Source organism: Oncorhynchus gorbuscha, linkage group LG16 (genome assembly GCF_021184085.1).
Source record: "Oncorhynchus gorbuscha isolate QuinsamMale2020 ecotype Even-year linkage group LG16, OgorEven_v1.0, whole genome shotgun sequence".
Taxonomy (NCBI): Eukaryota; Metazoa; Chordata; class Actinopteri; order Salmoniformes; family Salmonidae; genus Oncorhynchus; species Oncorhynchus gorbuscha.
Window position 1 is genome coordinate 68,806,607 of NC_060188.1, and position 21,997 is coordinate 68,828,603.

General features: G+C 45.3%; 1 protein-coding gene across 6 annotated transcripts in view; it reads right to left on the reverse strand.

Moving 5' to 3' along the window:
• Window positions 1-21,997, reverse strand: part of LOC123998660 (Down syndrome cell adhesion molecule-like protein 1 homolog) — a 103,475-nt gene that overhangs the window by 36,496 nt on the left and 44,982 nt on the right. For all 6 annotated transcript variants that reach the window (XM_046303750.1, XM_046303747.1, XM_046303749.1 and 3 more), the window contains exons 4-5: window positions 6,449-6,595; window positions 3,795-4,073 (exon numbers count right to left, since the gene is read on the reverse strand). In XM_046303750.1, the coding sequence (XP_046159706.1) occupies window positions 3,795-4,073; window positions 6,449-6,595 (426 nt within the window). The remainder of the gene's footprint in view (window positions 1-3,794; window positions 4,074-6,448; window positions 6,596-21,997) is intronic.

The following is a 21,997-nucleotide window of genomic DNA, read 5'->3' on the forward strand; positions in this document are numbered from 1 at the left end:
AGATGTCCAGCGTTGTTCTTATACCCAAGAAAGCAAAGGTTACTGAACTAATGACACACATGACTGTAAGTCGCTTTGGATAAAAGCGTCTGCTAAATGGCATATATTATTATTATTATTATATTACTAATGACTATCTCACTTCTGTTATCATGAAGTACTTTGAGAGGCTAGTTAAGGATCATATCACCTACACCTTACCTGTCACCATAGACCCACTTCAATTTACTTACCGCCCCAATAGATCCACAGACGATGCAATAGCCATCGCACTACACACTGCCCTGTCCCATCTGGACAAGAGGAATACCTATGTAATAATGCTGTTCACAAAACAAAGGAGCTGATTGTGGACTTCAGGGAACATGCCTCTATCCACATCGACAGAAACCGCAGTGGTGACAATGGTAAGCTTCAAGTTCCTCTGCGTACATATCACTGGAGATCTGAAATAGTCTACCCACACAGACAGTGTGGTGAAGAAGGCGCAACAGCGCCTCTTCAACCTCAGGAGGCTGAGGAAATTTGGCTTGGCCCCTAAAACCCTCACAAACTTTTACAGATGCACAATTGAGAGCATCCTGTCAGGCTGTATCACCACCTGGTAGGGCAACTTCACTGCCCGCAACCACAGGGCTCTCCAGAGGGTGGTGTGTTCTGCCCAATTCATCACCGGGGGAACACTGCCTGCCCTCCAGGACACCTACAGAATCTGATGTCACGGGGAGGCCAAAAAGTCCAAGTTTACATATACAGTGCCTTGCGAAAGTATTCGGCCCACTTGAACTTTGAGACTTTTTGCCATATTTCAGGCTTCAAACATAAAGATATAAAACTGTATTTTTTTGTGAAGACTCAACAACAAGTGGGACACAATCATGAAGTGGAATGACATTTATTGGATATTTCAAACTTTTTTAACAAATCAAAAACTGAAAAATTGGGCGTGCAAAATTATTCAGCCCCTTTACTTTCAGTGCAGCAATCTCTCCAGAAGTTCAGTGAGGATCTCTGAATGATCCAATGTTGACCTAAATGACTAATGATAATAAATACAATCCACCTGTGTGTAACAAGTCTCCGTATAAATGCACCTGCACTGTGATAGTCTCAGAGGTCCGTTAAAAGCGCAGAGAGCATCATGAAGAACAAGGAACACACCAGGCAGGTCCGAGATACTGTTGTGAAGAAGTTTAAAGCCGGATTTGGATACAAAAAGATTTCCCAAGCTTTAAACATCCCAAGGAGCACTGTGCAAGTGATAATATTGAAATGGAAGGAGTATCAGACCACTGCAAATCTACCAAGACCGGGCCGTCCCTCTAAACTTTCAGCTCATACAAGGAGAAGACTGATTAGAGATGCAGCCAAGAGGCCCATGATCACTCTGGATGAACTGCAGAGATCTACAGCTGAGGTGGGAGACTCTGTCCATAGGACAACAATCAGTTGTATATTGCACAAATCTGGCCTTTATGGAAGAGTGGCAAGAAGAAAGCCATTTCTTAAAGATATCCATAAAAAGTGTCGTTTAAAGTTTGCCACAAGCCACCTGGGAGACACACCAAATATGTGGAAGAAGGTGCTCTGGTCAGATGAAACCAAAATTGAACTTTTTGGCAACAATGCAAAATGTTATGTTTGGCGTAAAAGCAACACAGTTCATCACCCTGAACACACCATCCCCACTGTCAAACATGGTGGTGGCAGCATCATGGTTTGGGCCTGCTTTTCTTCAGCAGGGACAGACAGGGAAGATGGTTAAAATTGATGGGAAGATGGATGGAGCCAAATACAGGACCATTCTGGAAGAAAACCTGATGGAGTCTGCAAAAGACCTGAGACTGGGACGGAGATTTCTCTTCCAACAAGAACTTTGATCCAAAACATAAAGCAAAATCTACAATAGAATGGTTCAAAACTAAACATATCCAGGTGTTAGAATGGCCAAGTCAAAGTCCAGACCTGAATCCAATCGAGAATCTGTGGAAAGAACTGAAAACTGCTGTTCACAAATGCTCTCCATCCAACCTCACTGACCTCGAGCTGTTTTGCAAGGAGGAATGGGAAAAAATTTCAGTCTCTCGATGTGCAAAACTGATAGACATAGCCCAAGGCGACTTACAGCTGTAATCGCAGCAAAAGGTGGCGCTACAAAGTATTAACTTAAGAGGGCTGAATAACTTTGTACGCCAAATTTTTCAGTTTTTGATTTGTTAAAAAAGTTTTAAATATCCAGTAAATGTCGTTCCACTTCATGATTGTGTCCCACTTGTTGTTGATTCTTCACAAAAAATACAGTTTTATATCTTTATGTTTGAAGCCTGAAATGTGGCAAAAGGTCGCAAAGTTCAAGTGGGCCGAATACTTTCGCAAGGCACTGTACTTAGTTTTGGCAAGCCGGGTAGGACATCTACTTTGTGCATGACTCAAGTAATTTTCCAACAATAGTACGCACGTATAAACACCATGGGACAACGCAACTGTCATACCTCTCAGGAAGGAGACACATTCTGTCTCCTAGAGATGAAAGTACTTTGGTGCGAAAAGTGCAAATCAATCCCAGAACAACAGCAAAGGACCTTGTGAAGATAAAACGAGTCCCATATTGACATAACCCGAAAGGCCGCTCAGCAAGGAAGAAACCCCTGCTCCAAAACCACCGTAAAAAAGCCAGACTAAAATTTGCTACTGCACATGGGGACAAAAATTATACTTTTGGAGAAATGTCCTCTGGTCTGATGAAACAAAAATAGAACTGCTTGGCCATAATGACCATCGTTATGTTTGGAGGAAAAAGAGGGAGGCTTGCAAGCCGAAGAACACCATCCCAACCGTGAAGCACGGGGGTGGCAGCTTCATGCTGTGGGGGTGCTTTGCTGCAGGAGGGACTGGTGCACTTCACAAAATAGATGGCAGGATAATTATGTGGATATATTAAAGCAACAGCTCAAGACATCAGTCAGGAAGTTAAAGCTTGGTCGTAAATGGGTCTTACAAATGGATAATGACCCCAAGCATACTTCCAAAGTTGTGGCAAAATGGCTTAAGGACAACAAAGTCAAGGTATTGGAGTGGCCATCACAAATCCCTGACCTCAGTCCTATAGAACATTTGTGGTCAGAACTGAAAAAGTGTGTGCGAGCAAGGAGGCCTACAAACCTGACTCAGTTACACCAGCTCTGTCAGGAGGAATGGGCCAAAATTCACCCAACTTATTGTGGGAAGCTTGTGGAAGGCTACCCAAAGTTACCCAAGTTCATCAATTTAAAGGCAATGCTACCAAATACTAATTGAGTGTATGTAAACTTCTGACCCACTGGGAATGTGATAAAATAAATAAAAGCTGAAATAAAGCATTCTCTCTGCTATTATTCTGACATTTCACATTCTTAAAATAAAGTGGTGATCCTAACTGACCTAAGAGAGGGAATCTTTACTTGGATTAAATGTCAGGAATTATGAACAACTGAGAGTAAATGTATTTGGCTAAGGTATATGTAAACTTCCGACTTCAACTGTATATACTGCATTCCATTCCACTGAATTTTAGTCAATGTCACTCTGACTTTTTTCGTCCTAATATTTATATATTTCGTAATTGCATTCTTTTACTTTTAGATTTGTGTGTATTGTTGTGAATTGTTAGATATTAAAGCACTGTTGGAGCTAGGAACACAAGCATTTTGCTACACCTGCAATAACATCTGCTAAATACGTGTTTTTGACCAATAAAATTTGTTTTGCGGGTTTGTGCCATTTCCCCTTTGCCAACCCCCCCCCCCCCTCCTCACCTATGACATAGAGTGCTCCGGACACCTCCTTCGAGCCGAAGCTGTTGGTGACCTCACAGGCGTAACTACCGCTGTCCTCCTGCCTGAGGTCACTGATGGTCAGACCCGTTAGGCGCCGCGTCCAGCGTGCATCGGAGGGCAGCGGGCGCCCGTCCTTTAGCCAGCGCACCGTGGGGCTGGGGTACCCTGCTGCCATGCAGGGGAGCTCCACACTCTGACCAGCCGGGACTTCCCCCGCCTGGAAACTGTCCAGGATAGAGGGAGACGATTCGGTGGGGTCTGGAGGGGAAGGGGGGGGGTGTAACAGGTTAGACTTTGGACTGGGGTAGGGGATGGGATGTTTACAACATACACTATACAGTACCAGTAAAAAGCTTGGACACACCTACTCATTCAAGGGTTTTTCTTTATTCGTACTACTTTCTACATTGTAGAATAATAGTGAAGACATCAAACTATGAAATAACACATGGAATCTTGTAGTAACCAAAAAAGTGTTAAACAAATCAAAATATATTTTATATTTCAGATTCTTCAAAGTAGCCATCCTTTGCCTTGATGACAGCTTTACACACTCTTGGCATTCTCTCAACCAGCTTCATGAGGTAGTCACCTGGAATGCATTTCAATTAACAGGTGTGCCTTGTTAAAAGTTAATTTGTGGAATTTCTTTCCTTCTTAATGCCTTTGTGCCTATCAGTTGTGTTGTGACAAGATAGGGGTGGAATACAGAAGATAGCCCTATTTGGTAGAATACCAAGTCCATATTATGGCAAGAACAGCTCAAATAAGCAAAGAAAAACGGACATATTTGAGATTCTTCAAAGTACCCATCCTTCGCCTTGATGACAGCTTTGCACACTCTTGGCGTTCTCTCAACCAGCTTCATGAGGTAATAATAAGCAAAGAACAAACGACAGTCCATCATTACTTTAAGACATGAAGGTCGGTCAATACGGAAAACTTTGTAGTCGCAAAAACCATCAAGCACTATGAGGAAACTGGCTCTCATGAGGACCGCCACAGGAAAGGAAGACCCAGAGTTACCTCAGCTGCAGAGGATAAGTTCATTAGAGTTAACTGCACCTCAGATTGCAGCCCAAATAAATGCTTCACAGAGTTCAGGTAACAGACACATTTCAACATCAACTGTTCAGAGGAGACTGCGTGAATTAGGCCTTTATGGTCGAATAGCTGTTAAGGACATCAATAGGAAAAAGAGACTTTCTTGGGCCAAGAAACACGAGCAATGCACTTCAGACTGGTGGAAATCTGTCCTTTGATGACCTGGCCTCCACAATCACCCGACCTCAACCCAATTGAGATAGTTTGGAATGAGTTGGACCGCAGAGTGAAGGAAAAGCAGCCAACAAGTGCTCGGTATATGTGAGAATTCCTTCAAGACTGTTGGAAAAGCATTCCAGGAGAAGCTGTTTGAGAGAATGCCAAGAGTCTGCAAAGCTGTCATCAAGGCAAAGGGTGGCTACTTTGAAAAATCTCAAATCTAAAACACTTTTTTGGTTACTACATGATTCCACATGTGTTATTTAATTAGTGTCCATTTCTTCACTATTATTCTACAATGAAGAAAATAGTCAAACTAAAGAAAAAGCCTTGAATGAGTAGGTGTGTCCAAACTTGTTGCTGATACTGTATATACAGAAGTATGTGGACACCCCTTCAAATTAGTGGATTCGGCTATTTCAGCCATACCCGTTGCTGACAAGTGTATAAAATCGAGACCGCAGCCATGCTATCTCCAACGTAGCATCGTCATAGGATTCCACCTTTCAAACAAATCAGTTTGTCTAATTTATGCCCTGCTAGAGCTGCCTCAGTCAACTGTAAGTGCTGTTATTGAGAAGTGGAAACGTCTAGGAGCAACAACGGCTCAGCTGCGAAGTGGTAGGCCTAAGATCATCATGCGCAATGCCATGTGTCGGCTGGAGTTGTGTAAAGCTCGCCACCATTGAATTCTGGAGCAGTGGAAATGCGTTCTCTGGATTAATGAATTAGGTCTCACAATCTGGCAGTCATACGAACAAATCTGGACTACTTGCCAATGCATAGTGCCAACTGTAAAGTTTGATGGAGAAGGAATAATGGTCTGGGGCTGTTTTTCATGGTTCGGGCTAGGCCCCTTAGTTCCCATGAAGGTAAATCGTAACGCTACAGAATAAAATGACATTCTAGACAATTCTCTGTTACAACATGACAATGCCCCCGTGCACAAAGCGAGGTCCATACAGAAACGGTTTGTTGAGACCTGTGTGGAAGAACTTGACTGGTCTGCACAGAGCCCTGATCTCAACCCCATCGAACACCTTTGGGACGAATTGGAACACAGACTGTGAGCCAGGCCTAATCACCCAACATCAGTGCCCAACCTCGCTAATGCTCTTGTGGCTGAATGGAAGCAATGTTCCAATATCTAATGGAAAGCCTTCCCAGAAGAGTGGAGGCTGTTACAGCAGCAAAGGGAGGACCAACTCCCTATTAATGCCCATGATCTTGGAATGAGACGATCGACGAGCAGTTGTCCACATCCTTTTGGTCATGTAGTGTATATTCATTCATATTCATAGACATTTATTACACACAATACACTGTGTAGCGGTAATCAGAGCAATGACATACTTTCCAGTCCCACTCACCCATGACAGACAGCCTGGCTCCATTGCTCTGACGTGTCTCCCCGCTGTATTTGTGCTTGGTGATGCAGCGGTAGGTGGAGAGGGCATCCTCCTTCTGGACATCTGAGATGTACAGAGCACCAAAGGACGTCAGGAAGAACCTGTTACCTGTTACAGAGAGAACATGATTGAACAAAGCCTCAAAATAACTCAAATACCCCCCAACAAACACCCTAGTCAGGGCAAGGGTGACTGCTATCTAAACATTTGGCAACCTGTCATACCCTAGAGGACACACGCTGAGCTCACTATTAAACATGCAATACATTCACATTGAGAAACACTTGAAAATGGTCAAACCCTCACCATCACTTACAGTAAAGACGTTATCAACATCTCTACTCCAGTATTGTTGTGGTTGTTATAGAACACAGCCAGATGAGCCCAGGTCTGGTACGTGTGTCAGTGTGTGATGTACCCTGCCAGGCTGTGCCCTATTTTCAGCCTGTACCCATCTGGCAGACCCTGCCCAATTATTGGAGGGGTAGAGGAGAGGGAGGGCACCATTTTAATGAGCATTTGCCAATTTGGGAAATGTTAACACTGTCCTATGTATGAACACATACTCACACACATGTGTGCATACACACACACACACGCTGTTCTTCCTCTACTCGTTCTCTCTCACCTGGGTTCACTGCAGAGGCTCCCGGGCTATAGTCCAACAGCTTGAGCACAATTAGAGCATTCATGTGCAACTGTGTGTTTATCACCAAAGCTGTTTGATGGGCTCTCAGCCTGTCAGGTTATGTGTGTATGTGGAGGGTAGAGGGTGTGTGTGTGGAGGGTAGAGGGTGTGTGTATTTGGAGGGTAGAGGGTGTGTGTATTTGGAGGGTAGAGGGTGTGTGTGTGGAGGGTAGAGGGTGTGTGTGTGAAGGGTACGTGTGTGTGTGGAGGTTAGAGTGTGTGTGTGTGGAGGGTAGAGGGTGTGTGTGTGGAGGGTAGAGTGTGTGTGTGTGTGTGTGTGTGGAGGGTAGAGTGTGTGTGTGTGGAGGGTAGAGGGTGTGTGTGTGTGTGTGTGTGTGTGTGTGTGTGGAGGGTAGAGGGTGTGTGTGTGTGTGTGTGTGTGGGTAGAGGGTGTGTGTGTGTGTGTGTGTGTGTGTGTGTGTGTGTGTGTGTGTGTGTGTGTGTGTGTGTGTGTGTGTGTGTGTGTGTGTGTGTGTGTGTGTGTGTGTGTGTGTGTGCTAGGGGGCTAGCAGCAGGCTAACAGACATTGTGTGTGTGGAGGGTAGTGGCTCAGTCGCAGCGTAAGCTGTAATTTTACAGTCAGCCTTTGTTTGCACCCCTGAATTAATCCTTACAGGATAATGTGCACTTTAAGATTTCAACTCCCATAACAATGACACGCCACACTGTCACAACACACTGACAGACAAACAGAGGGAGAGAGATAAAGAGATATAGAGATAAAGAGAGAGAGGGAGAGAGAGAGTAAGAGAGAAAGAGAGAGAGAGAGAAAGAGAAAACTAGAGGGAGCGAGAGATAGAGGGGGAGAGAGAGAGAGAGAGAGAGAGAGAGAGAGAGACAGAGAGAGAGACAGAGACAGAGAGAGAGACAGAGACAGAGACAGAGACAGAGACAGAGACAGAGACAGAGACAGAGACAGAGACAGAGAGAGAGAGAACTAGAGGGAGCGAGAGATAGACGGGAGAGAGAGAGAGAGAGAGAGAGAGAGAGAGAGAGAGAGAGAGAGAGAGAGAGAGAGAGAGAGACAGAGACATAGAGAGAGAGAGAGAGAGAGAGAGAGAGAGAGAGAGAGAGAGAGAGAGAGAGAGAGAGAGAGAGAGAGAGAGAGAGAGAGAGAGAGAGAGAGAGAGAGAGAGGGAGAGAGAGAGAGAGAGAGAGAGAGAGAGAGAGAGAGAGAGAGAGAGAGAGAGAGAGAGAGAGAGAGAGAGAGAGAGAGAGAGAGAGAGAGAGAGAGAAGAGAGAGAGAGAGAAGAGAGAGAGGTAATGGGAGAGATAGCAAGAGGGATTGAGCTAGAGAGAGAGATATCCATCCACAAAAGATCTAAGAAGTGCTGTGCCATGGAGACACCTCCAGAACAGGAGCCATTTTAATCACATGATCTCCTCCACTATCCACCCATCGTAATTGTTTCTCTTGTTTATTCAATCCCTCTATCTTGAACCATCTCTCGTGATATATCCTCCTTAACATTTTCCCTCTTTCACACAATCCCTTTCTCTCTCTCTGTGTTGTTAAGCAGAGTGGCAGACAGAGTAAAATATGAATCGCTAAATCACTGTACTCCCCAAGCTTTTATTCATGCTGACTTGACTGGATAAACTGAGAATGTAGCTAAAGTGATGCACTAGATGAAGAACCACATTCACTCTGCTACCCACCCGCAGGCCTGTTGTTCTCGGTTGGGCTTGTCAGTCAATGATATACTAGGTTAGCAGAGAACAAGCAGGGTGTAAAAGATTAAAGGGAATAAGGGTGGAGCAAAAGAAGAAAGAGTAGGAGAAGAAAAGTGAGTGTGTGTGTGTGTGTGTTTGTTCACATGTGTGTATGTTCATGCATACTGTATGTGTATCTATATGTGTGAGGGGAACATTTTAAAGTGTGGGCATGCTCCATGTGTGTCAGTGGACACTGTAATTATCTGGGTTAGACTGCTGAGCTCAGGCCTTGTTGTCAAACACAGCACAGGAAGGCCTGCACTGGTGGGCTACACTGTCAAAATCACACTGCTTTCAAGTGAGCCTGGATTCCACTACAAACCTATAGACCTGCAGTTTGGTAGCAGGCAGAACCTGGGAGGGCTATATGAGGGGTGAGGGGAGAGGGAGAAAGATTTTTAGACAAAAATAGGGACAGAGATATAGGATAGGAAAAGCAACTGTGAGAGGGAGGGAGAGAGAGAGAGAGAGAGAGAGAGAGAGAGAGAGAGAGAGAGAGAGAGAGAGAGAGAGAGAGAGAGAGAGAGAGAGAGAGAGAGAGAGAGAGAGACATAGAAACAGTGTGTGATTTGCATAGCGCCGGTTGGGTAGGGTGTGGGTCTGAGCCAGTGTGTATGTGTGTGAGTGTGTGTAAGAGACTTTGAGTCAGTAGCAGCCTCATTTCCTCACATGCAAATGAAGGCAGAGGCACACAGCTAACGAGGCCCATATTTCCACCTCCTCACTGGGGCCATTATTTATTGATGTTCTGCGTCTTTCCCCCTCCCTCCCGCTCTCGCGCTTTCTTCCCTCTCTCCCTGTTGCTAGGGGCTGCTTGCCATCCTGCGGGTGCTTCTGTGACGATGTTTGGGGTGCAGTCACTCGACCGCCCCTCCCCCTTTCAGTGTAAGCAAACAGACAGAGGCACTGACACACGACGCACGCACGCACATACACACACATGCGCATGCACGCACACTAGAGGGTGAAAGTTCAGCCAGGTAGCTTGGCATTGGGTAAATAATTGGAGTGAGCTGGGTCCTTTCTTTTTAAAAGAATGGGATGATTTTTTCATGGACGTAGGAGTGTCACAGTTTGTCATTAGATATCACTGTCTATCTGACTTCCCCTGCCTCTCTTCATCAACAGAGAGTGAGAGTTGGAGGGAAGGGAAGAGGGTGAGAGAAGGTGAGAAGAGAGAGGGGAGGAACAAGGGATCATAGAGGAGGGACTGTCACTGAGAGAAGAAAGAAAGAAGAAACTGAGCGGATTCAGAAGATATTCACTCTGCAGTGCTGGAATATGCATACAGAAATACCTGCAAATACACACACACACACACACACACACACACACACACACACACACACACACACACACACACACACACACACACACACACACACACACACACACACACACACACACACACACACACACACACACACACACACACACACACACACACACACACCTTGGCAGGTTTACAGTAGCATAGGAAAACACTAGCCCACTAGACTAAAAATAAAAGGTTCTTGGAGTATCCTTTATGGGTTCTTCAAATGTAAACTGTGGGGGAACCACTATAGGTTCTTCAAATGTAAACTGTGGGGGAACCCCTATAGGTTCTTCAAATGTAAACTGGTTCTTCAAATGTAAACTGTGGGGGAACCCCTATAGGTTCTTCAAATGTAAACTGTGGGGGAACCCCTATAGGTTCTTCAAATGTAAACTGTGGGGGAACCCCTATAGGTTCTTCAAATGTAAACTGTGGGGGAACCCCTATAGGTTCTTCAAATGTAAACTGTGGGGGAACCCCTATAGGTTCTTCAAATGTAAACTGTGGGGGAACCCCTATAGGTTCTTCAAATGTAAACTGTGGGGGAACCCCTATAGGTTCTTATATATGCCATTTAGCAGACGCTTTTATCCAAAGCGACTTACAGTCATGTGTGCATAGATTCTACGTATGGGTGGTCCTGGGGATCGAACCCACTATCCTGGCGTTACAAGCACCATGCTCTACCAACTGAGCTACAGAAGGACCATCCATATATCCCAAGTCCAATGGATATATCCTCTGTAAACTGTGGGGGAACCCCTATAGGTTCTTCAAATGTAAACTGTGGGGGAACCCCTATAGGTTCTTCAAATGTAAACTGTGGGGGAACTCCTATAGGATATTCAAATGTAAACTGTGGGGGAACTCCTATAGGTTCTTCAAATGTAAACTGTGGGGGAACCCCTATAGGTTCTTCAAATGTAAACTGTGGGGGAACCCCTATAGGTTCTTCAAATGTAAACTGTGGGGGAACCCCTATAGGTTCTTCAAATGTAAACTGTGGGGGAACCCCTATAGGTTCTTCAAATGTAAACTGTGGGGGAACCCCTACAGGTTCTTCAAATGTAAACTGTGGGGGAACCCCTATAGGTTCTTCAAATGTAAACTGTTTGGGGAACCCCTATAGGTTCTTCAAAGAAACCCTTTTAATGGATCCTCTAAGAACCTTTTGAAGAAACTTTTGGGGCACATTTCTGAACTACCCCCTCCTCTATTATTATTATTATTATTATGTTTCTACCTTTATTTAACCAGGGAGGCTAGTTGAGAACAAGTTCTCATTTACAACTGGCCAAGATAAAGCATAGCAGTGTGAACAGACAACAACAGAGTTGTATGGAGTAAACAATAAACAAGTCAATAACACAGTAGAAAAATAAAAAAAGAGTCTCAATAGATTGTGTGCAAAAGGCATGAGGAGGTAGGCGAATAATTACAATTTAGCAGATTAACACTGGAGTGATAAATGATCAGATGGTCATGTACAGGTAGAGATATTGGTGTGCAAAAGAGCAGAAAAGTAAATAAATAAAAACACTTTGGGGATGATGTAGGTAAATTGGGTGGGCTATTATTAATAATAATATGCAGAACAATAATAACAACAATAACACAATATTTTAGTTGTCAGTGTTTATTATGATTTTAGTGGCAAAGCAGAATTGAAAAAAATCTAAATATGATGTAAACTCCCAGCAGAGCCCCAAGTCCAATGGATATATCCTCTGGCCTGTTGATGTTAATGTGATGATGTTCTCTGTATCCAGAGCCCCAAGTCCAATGGATATATCCTCTGGCCTGTTGATGTTAATGTGATGATGTTCTCCGTATCCAGAGCCCCAAGTCCAATGGATATATCCTCTGGCCTGTTGATGTTAATGTGATGATGTTCTCTGTATCCAGAGCCCCAAGTCCAATGGATATATCCTCTGGCCTGTTGATGTTAATGTGATGATGTTCTCCGTATCCAGAGCCCCAAGTCCAATGGATATATCCTCTGGCCTGTTGATGTTAATGTGTTGATGTTCTCCGTATCCACAGCCCCAAGTCCAATGGATATATCCTCTGGCCTGTTGATGTTAATGTGATGATGTTCTCCGTATCCAGAGCCCCAAGTCCAATGGATATATCCTCTGGCCTGTTGATGTTAATGTGATGATGTTCTCTGTATATATCCTCTGGCCTGTTGATGTTAATGTGATGATGTTCTCTGTATATATCCTCTGGCCTGTTGATGTTAATGATGTTAATGTGATGATGTTCTCCGTATATATCCTCTGGCCTGTTGATGTTAATGTGATGATGTTCTCTGTATATATCCTCTGGCCTGTTGATGTTAATGTGATGATGTTCTCTGTATATATCCTCTGGCCTGTTGATGTTAATGTGATGATGTTCTCTGTATATATCCTCTGGCCTGTTGATGTTAATGTGATGATGTTCTCTGTATATATCCTCCTCTGGCCTGTTGATGTTAATGTGATGATGTTCTCCGTATATATCCTCTGGCCTGTTGATGTTAATGTGATGATGTTCCTCTGGCCTGTTGATAATGTGATGATGTTCTCTGTATATATCCTCTGGCCTGTTGATGTTAATGTGATGATGTTCTCTGTATATATCCTCTGGCCTGTTGATGTTAATGTGATGATGTTCTCCGTATCCACAGCCCCAAGTCCAATGGATATATCCTCTGGCCTGTTGATGTTAATGTGATGATGTTCTCCGTATCCACAGCCCCAAGTCCAATGGATATATCCTCTGGCCTGTTGATGTTAATGTGATGATGTTCTCTGGATATATCCTCTGGCCTGTTGATGTTAATGTGATGATGTTCTCTGTATATATGGATATATCCTCTGGCCTGTTGATGTTAATGTGATGATGTTCTCTGTATCCACAGCCCCAAGTCCAATGGATATATCCTCTGGCCTGTTGATGTTAATGTGATGATGTTCTCCTCTGTATCCACAGCCCCAAGTCCAATGGATATATCCTCTGGCCTGTTGATGTTAATGTGATGATGTTCTCTGTATATATCCTCTGGCCTGTTGATGTTAATGTGATGATGTTCTCTGTATATATCCTCTGGCCTGTTGATGTTAATGTGATGATGTTCTCCTGTTGATGTTAATGTGATGATGTTCTCAATGGATATATCCTCTGGCCTGTTGATGTTAATGTGATGATGTTCTCCGTATCCACAGCCCCAAGTCCAATGGATATATCCTCTGGCCTGTTGATGTTAATGTGATGATGTTCTCTGTATATAACCTCTGGCCTGTTTGATGTTAATGTGATGATGTTCTCTGTATATATCCAATGGATATATCTGGCCTGTTGATGTTAATGTGTTGATGTTCTCTGTCCAATGGATATATCCTCTGGCCTGTTGATGTTAATGTGATGATGTTCTCTGTATATATCCTCTGGCCTGTTGATGTTAATGTGATGATGTTCTCTGTATATATCCTCTGGCCTGTTGATGTTAATGTGATGATGTTCTCTGTATGGATATATCCTCTGGCCTGTTGATGTTAATGTGATGATGTTCTCTGTATATATCCTCTGGCCTGTTGATGTTAATGTGATGATGTTCTCTGTCCAATGGATATATCCTCTGGCCTGTTGATGTTAATGTGATGATGTTCTCTGTATATATCCTCTGGCCTGTTGATGTTAATGTGTTGATGTTCCTCTGTATATATCCTCTGGCCTGTTGATGTTAATGTGATGATGTTCTCTGTATATATCCTCTGGCCTGTTGATGTTAATGTGATGATGTTCTCTGTATATATCCTCTGGCCTGTTGATGTTAATGTGATGATGTTCTCTGTATCCATCCTCTGGCCTGTTGATGTTAATGTGATGATGTTCTCTGTATATATCCTCTGGCCTGTTGATGTTAATGTGTTGATGATGATGTTAATGTGATGATGTTCTCTCCAGAGCCCCAAGTCCAATGGATATATCCTCTGGCCTGTTGATGTTAATGTGATGATGTTCTCTGAGCCCCAAGTATATATCCTCTGGCCTGTTGATGTTAATGTGATGATGTTCTCTGTATATATCCTCTGGCCTGTTGATGTTAATGTGATGATGTTCTCTGTAATATATCCTCTGGCCTGTTGATGTTAATGTGATGATGTTCTCTGTATATATCCTCTGGCCTGTTGATGTTAATGTGTTGATGTCTCTGTAGAGCCCCAAGTCTGGATATATCCTCTGGCCTGTTGATGTTAATGTGATGATGTTCTCTGTATATATCCTCTGGCCTGTTGATGTTAATGTGATGATGTTCTCTGTATATATCCTCTGGCCTGTTGATGTTAATGTGATGATGTTCTCTGTATATATCCTCTGGCCTGTTGATGTTAATGTGATGATGTTCTCTGTATATATCCTCTGGCCTGTTGATGTTAATGTGATGATGTTCTCTGTATCCACAGCCCCAAGTCCAATGGATATCCTCTGGCCTGTTGATGTTAATGTGATGATGTTCTCCGTATCCAGAGCCCCAAGTCCAATGGATATATCCTCTGGCCTGTTGATGTTAATGTGATGATGTTCTCCGTATCCAGAGCCCCAAGTCCAATGGATATATCCTCTGGCCTGTTGATGTTAATGTGATGATGTTCTCCGTATATCCTCTGGCCTGTTGAGAGCCCCAAGTCCAATGGATATATCCTCTGGCCTGTTGATGTTAATGTGATGATGTTCTCTGTATCCAGAGCCCCAAGTCCAATGGATATATCCTCTGGCCTGTTGATGTTAATGTGATGATGTTCTCTGTATCCAGAGCCCCAAGTCCAATGGATATATCCTCTGGCCTGTTGATGTTAATGTGATGATGTTCTCTGTATCCAGAGCCACAATGATTTTGCAGTGATGGTGATCCAACAGGTTTCCTGTTATATTCATCAGAGGTGTAGGGAGGGTGAAGTCTGGGAATCCCCCCAAAATATAATTATACATATTTATTAACAAAACAGTACTTTTACTTTAGTTTCTGTGGTAAATGTGAAAGAAATCAACTGTTTTGATATTGGTTTTCATACACATACCTTGTCCATAATGTAGAGGCCTATGGAATATTCATTCAAGAGGTAAGGGAGGAGGATGGTACATGTGATCTGCATAACATACCAATGCATATTGACATACCATATTGTATACCTCCAGTTCAGTCATCTGCACCCAACACAGCTAGCCTTCAACATATCTTATATAGCCTACACATTCTTACCTCTTTGTTGAGTCATATCCATTGAATTGTGTCCATTTTCTGTTTCAGAAAGATTTGCACCAATATGTAAAGATAGATGGTATCATCAAAAACAATATCAATGTAGATCATACAAGGGATAAACAGTAATTTAAATTGAGGAGATCTTAACATTCTTCAGTTAAGTGGCTAAACCTGCTGCCCTTTCAAATCCAAATGTTTCAGTTGGGCAGTTAGGTTCCTGCAAGAACCCCCACCGACTAAGAAGGTTTCTCGATGAACCCCACCTCCTAAGGGGTTCTTAGAATAGCTTTTAGGGGACATTTTCAGTGCCAAGAACCCTAAGGTTATTTGAAGAACTTTGAGGATCTTAGAAGAACTCTTGTTGAACCTCTCGCTTTTAGAGCGCAGCTATTAAACAACAGGATCCAATAAATCAACAACATGGACAGAGACTCACAGAGTGACTTTCATAGAGTGAATCAACTGACTGAATCAGCTCCATGGACAGAGAATCACAGAGTGACTTTCATAGAGCGAATCAACTGACTGAATCAGCTCCATGGACAGAGAATCACAGAGTGACTTTCATAGAGCGAATCAACTGACTGAATCAGCTCCATGGACAGAGAATCACAGAGTGACGTCCATCGAGTGAATCAACTGACTGAATCAGCTCCATGGACAGAGAATCACAGAGTGACTTCCATCGAGTGAATCAACTGACTGAATCAGCTCCATGGACAGAGAATCACAGAGTGACTTCCATAGAGTGAATCAACTGACTGAATCAGCTCCATGGACAGAGAATCACAGAGTGACTTCCATAGAGTGAATCAACTGACTGAATCAGCTCCATGGACAGAGAATCACAGAGTGACTTTCATAGAGTGTATTTACTAACTGAATCAGCTCCATGGACAGAGAATCACAGAGTGACTTCCATAGAGTGTATTTACTGACTGAATCAGCACCACTGACAGAGAATCACTTCAATAGAAAGTGAATCAAGCAACTGAATCAGAGCCAGTCACTACCACTAAAATGAGGATCCAGTGATTTCAAGCCCACTCCTCTGGCCTCTACCCTGACTGCCACACCTAGTCAGCTAGAGGTGAATGGAAAGAGAATAGGAGAAGAGAGCTGAGCCAAGGCTGGAGTAGATAACAGCTCATCCACATTTTACTATGCTCCACTCTTATTGTTAACATATCCACAAGGCTATACTAACCCATGAATGGAATAGAATAGGTGTGCTGTGCCTGAATTCAAAACGAGACCCCACAACACTCTCTCTCTTCCCTCCCTCCCTTCTTTCTCCTGCATGCATTAAAAGGCTGAAGTAGTAGCAGGTGTCAGACAATTAAATATCTACACTTCCCTGGCTTCCATTCTCCCCCCCACCATTTATCAATGGTGCCCTCTTCACTCCGCTCAATTCACATTCAAAGCAGCTTTATTGGCACCACTGATGTGTTACAACTAATCGTGCAGTGTTAGCCCCGCCCCTTTCCATCTAGCTCACAAAAGGTGCTTTGTTAGCATGACCACACAGTTCAGTAATGTCGGAAGTAACGCAGAACCACTATCAGTCAAATCTACAGAATGAATGAGGAATATCCGAATCTCTTTCTCCCCTCTGTCTCCCCTCTGTCTCCCCTCTGTCTCCCTCTGGGGGTTGGAAAGAGAGAGAGAGACACAAGGTTTTTCTCATATTTTCATTAAAAAGCCACGCTTCACCGTCTTGTCCTATAACCGCTGTCCTCTCCCCTAACTAATCATGACTGTTTATCTCATTGCTCAATCCTTTCTTCTTTCCTCCCTCCCTCCCTCTCTCCTCTCCTCTGTTCTGTCCTGTTCTGTTCTGTTTGTTGATGAGACTGTGACCTCCATACAAACCCCCCAGTCTCCCTTCTCTAACACTACTGACATTTACAATGAGCAATGAAGAGGAGGAGGATGGGGGGATAGAGGGGGTAACAGTGTATAAGTGGAGTCGGAGACAGAGAGAGGGAGAGGAGGAGAGACGGAGGGAGATAGATAGACGGGGACAGACAGAGGGAGGGAGAGGAGGAGAGACTGAGGGAGATAGATAGACCGGGACAGACAGAGGGAGGGAGAGGAGGAGAGATGGAGGGAGATAGATAGACGGGGACAGACAGAGGGAGGGAGAGGAGGAGAGACGGAGGGAGATTGATAGACGGGGACAGACAGAGGGAGGGAGAGGAGGAGAGACGGAGGGAGATAGATAGACGGGGACAGACAGAGGGAGGGAGAGGAGGAGAGACGGAGGGAGATAGATAGACGGAACAGACAGAGGGAGGGAGAGGAGGAGAGACGGAGGGAGATAGATAGACGGAGACAGACAGAGGGAGGGAGAGGAGGAGAGACGGAGGGAGATAGATAGACGGGGACAGACAGAGGGAGGGAGAGGAGGAGAGACGGAGGGAGATTGATAGACGGATACAGACAGAGGGAGGGAGAGGAGGAGAGACGGAGGGAGATAGATAGACGGGGACAGACAGAGGGAGGGAGAGGAGGAGAGACTGAGGGAGATTGATAGACGGAGACAGACAGAGGGAGGGAGAGGAGGAGACGGAGGGAGATTGATAGACGGGGACAGACAGAGGGAGGGAGAGGAGGAGAGACGGAGGGAGATAGATAGACGGGGACAGACAGAGGGAGGGAGAGGAGGAGAGACGGAGGGAGATTGATAGACGGGGACAGACAGAGGGAGGGAGAGGAGGAGAGACGGAGGGAGATTGATAGACGGGGACAGACAGAGGGAGGGAGAGGAGGAGAGACGGAGGGAGATTGATAGACGGGGACAGACAGAGGGAGGGAGAGGAGGAGAGACGGAGGGAGATAGATAGACGGGGACAGACAGAGGGAGGGAGAGGAGGAGAGACGGAGGGAGATAGATAGACGGGGACAGACAGAGGGAGGGAGATAGATAGACGGGGACAGACAGAGAGAGGGAGAGGAGGAGAGACGGAGGGAGATTGATAGACGGAGACAGACAGAGGGAGGGAGAGGAGGAGAGACGGAGGGAGATAGATAGACCGGGACAGACAGAGGGAGGGAGAGGAGGAGAGACGGAGGGAGATAGATAGACCGGGACAGACAGAGGGAGGGAGAGGAGGAGAGACGGAGGGAGATAGATAGACGGGGACAGACAGAGGGAGGGAGAGGAGGAGAGACGGAGGGAGATAGATAGACGGGGACAGACAGAGGGAGGGAGATAGATAGACGGGGACAGACAGAGAGAGGGAGAGGAGGAGAGACGGAGGGAGATTGATAGACGGAGATAGACAGAGGGAGGGAGAGGAGGAGAGACGGAGGGAGATAGATAGACCGGGACAGACAGAGGGAGGGAGAGGAGGAGAGACGGAGGGAGATAGATAGACGGGGACAGACAGAGGGAGGGAGAGGAGGAGAGACGGAGGGAGATAGATAGACGGGGACAGACAGAGGGAGGGAGAGGAGGAGAGACGGAGGGAGATAGATAGACGGGGACAGACAGAGGGAGGGAGAGGAGGAGAGTCAGAGGGAGATAGATAGACGGGGACAGACAGAGGGAGGGAGAGGAGGAGAGACGGAGGGAGATTGATAGACGGGGACAGACAGAGGGAGGGAGAGGAGGAGAGACGGAGGGAGATAGATAGACGGGGACAGACAGAGGGAGGGAGAGGAGGAGAGACGGAGGGAGATAGATAGACGGGGACAGACAGAGGGAGGGAGAGGAGGAGAGACGGAGGGAGATTGATAGACGGAGACAGACAGAGGGAGGGAGAGGAGGAGAGACGGAGGGAGATAGATAGACAGGGACAGACAGAGGGAGGGAGATAGATAGACGGGGACAGACAGAGGGAGGGAGATAGATAGACGGGGACAGAGGGAGGGAGGTAGATAGACGGGGACAAACAGAGGGACAGGGTACAGTCCAGTTGTTTCCACTACATTGGGAGCGTGTCTCTTCTGCTCCACTTGCCGCTCTGTCCCAGTTTGCCGGGGCATGGACTCTGCAAGGTGTCGAAAGCGTTTCACAGGGATGCTGGCCCATGTTGACTCCAATGTGTACCACAGTTGTGTCAAGTTGGCTGGATGTCCTTTGGGTGGTGGACCTTTGATGATACACACGGGAAACTGTTGAGCATGAAAAACTCAGCAGCGTTGCAGTTCTTCACAAAAAAACGGTACGCCTGGCACCTACTACCATACCCCGTTCAAAGGCACTTACATTTTTGTCTTGCCCATTCACCCTGTGAATGGCACACACACACACAATCCATGTCTCAAGGCTTAAAAATACTTCTTTAACATGTCTCCTCCCCTTCGTCTATGCATTTAACAAGTGACATCAATAACGGATCATAGCTTTCACCTGGATTCACCTGGTCAGTCTGTCATGGAAAGAGCAGGTGTTCTTAATGTTTTGTATACTCAGTGTATGTACTACGTTAAAAATACCCAATCAAGGACACAGAGAAGAAAACTGTACAGAAAAGGAATACAGGTTTACAGTGTCCCCGCAGACCACTATAGACACAGACAAACTGGCTATACTGTAGAAGACTACAAGGACCTTATAAACACCAAGTAACAGACATAGTATGGATATATAAAGCAGACCTATAAACAGAGAAAGACAGAGGTGAAAACAGGGATCCATAATTCATGATGTGTGTTTCATGTGCCTAGTGACGTCTGGGATGACAGTACTAATGTGAACCCATGGAGAGAGCGACCGCACACACACACACCTATGCATTCCCTTCCTATATGAGCAACAAAACAGTTGACAACACACACACCAGCACGCAAAAAACACATGCACACACACACCCACCAAAATGGAAACAATACATATATATATTTGCAATAGCAGTAGAAAAAGCACATATACCCTCAAACGTAAAGTACCCCTTTCACTTTCACACACACACAAATCTCAGTAATTAAAATAATCCCACAGTCACTGGCCTTTGCCCCTTTCTCCTTCTTGTTTTAAATGAAGAGAAACAGAGAGAGATGGCCACATGGTATGTGTCAGTGTGTGTGTGTGTCAGTGTGTTGCACTGTGCTCTGGCGTAGCCCACGGACTGGGGCAGTTGTTTGCAATAGCTGCACTGAGTGAGCTGACTGGTCCCTCCCTATTAGAGCACTGGTGGCAGAGGAGTGTTTCAACCCAGCCAGGAGGGACAGCCCCAACCTCTCTCCCTCTACCCCCCCCTCTCTCCCTCTACCCCCCTCTCTCTCTCTTCCCCCCTTCTATACTCTCTCTCTCTCTCTCTCTCTCTCTCTCTCTCTCTCTCTCTCTCCCTCTTCCCCCTTTCTATACTCTCTCTCTCTCTCTCTCTCTCTCTCTTTCCCCCTTTCTATACTCTCTCTCTCTCTTTCCCCCTTTCTATACTCTCTCTCTCTCTCTCTCTCTCTCTTCCCCCCTTTCTATACTCTCTCTTTCCCCCTTTCTATCCTCTCTTCTTCCTTTCCCCCTTTCTATACTCTCTCTCTCTCCCCCCTTTCTCTCTCTTTCCCCCCTTTCTATACTCTCTCTCTCTCTCTCCCCCTTTCTATACTCTCTCCTCTCCTTTCCCCCTTTCTATACTCTCTCTCTCTCTCTCCCTCTTTTTCCCCCCTTTCTATACTCTCTCTCTCTCTCCCTCTTTTTCCCCCCTTTCTATACTCTCTCTCTCTCTCTCCCTCTTTTTCCCCCCTTTCTATACTCTCTCTCTCTCTCCCTCTTTTTCCCCCTTCCCCCCTCTCTCCCTTTTTTCCCCCTTTCTATACTCTCTCTCTCTCTCTCCCTCTTTTTCCCCCTTTCTATACTCCTCTCTCTCTCCCTCTTTTTCCCCCCTTTCTATACTCTCTCTCTCTCTCTCCCTCTTTTTCCCCCCCCTTTCTATACTCTCTCTCTCTCTTTTTCCCCCCTTTTTCTCTCCTCTCTCCTATTACCTCTCTCTCTCCCCCATTACCTCTCTCTCTCCCCCATTACCTCTCTTCTCTCTCCCCTTTTTCCCCCCTTTCTATACTCTCTCTCTCTCTCTCTCTCTTTTCCCCCCTTTCTATACTCTCTCTCCCCCATTACCTCTCTCTCTCCCCCATTACCTCTCTCTCCCCCATTACCTCTCTCTCTCTCCCTCTTACTCTCTCTCTCTCTCTCTCTCTCTCTCTCTCTCTCTCTCTCTCTCTCTCTCTCTCTCTCTCTCTCTCTCTCTCTCTCTCTCTCTCTCTCTCTCTCTCTCTCTCTCTCTCTCTCTCTCTCTCTCTCTCACACACACAAAACGCAAAAACACAGTAGGTCAATTGAGATTGCATGGACATCGGTGCGAGGCACTCACCGACCAGAGACAGACCTCACATCCCCCACAGACAGCACAACCGTCTGAGCACACACACACACACACACAGGCCACAACTAGGACATAGAATAAGTGGAGCAAAACATAGACAACAACTCCAACATACCGTAGGACATTCAGAGAAAGTGCTACTGTCTACAGTAGGTGTAAACAACAGGACACACAAACACGGACTGCATGTGAGGTTAGAGACTGGGAG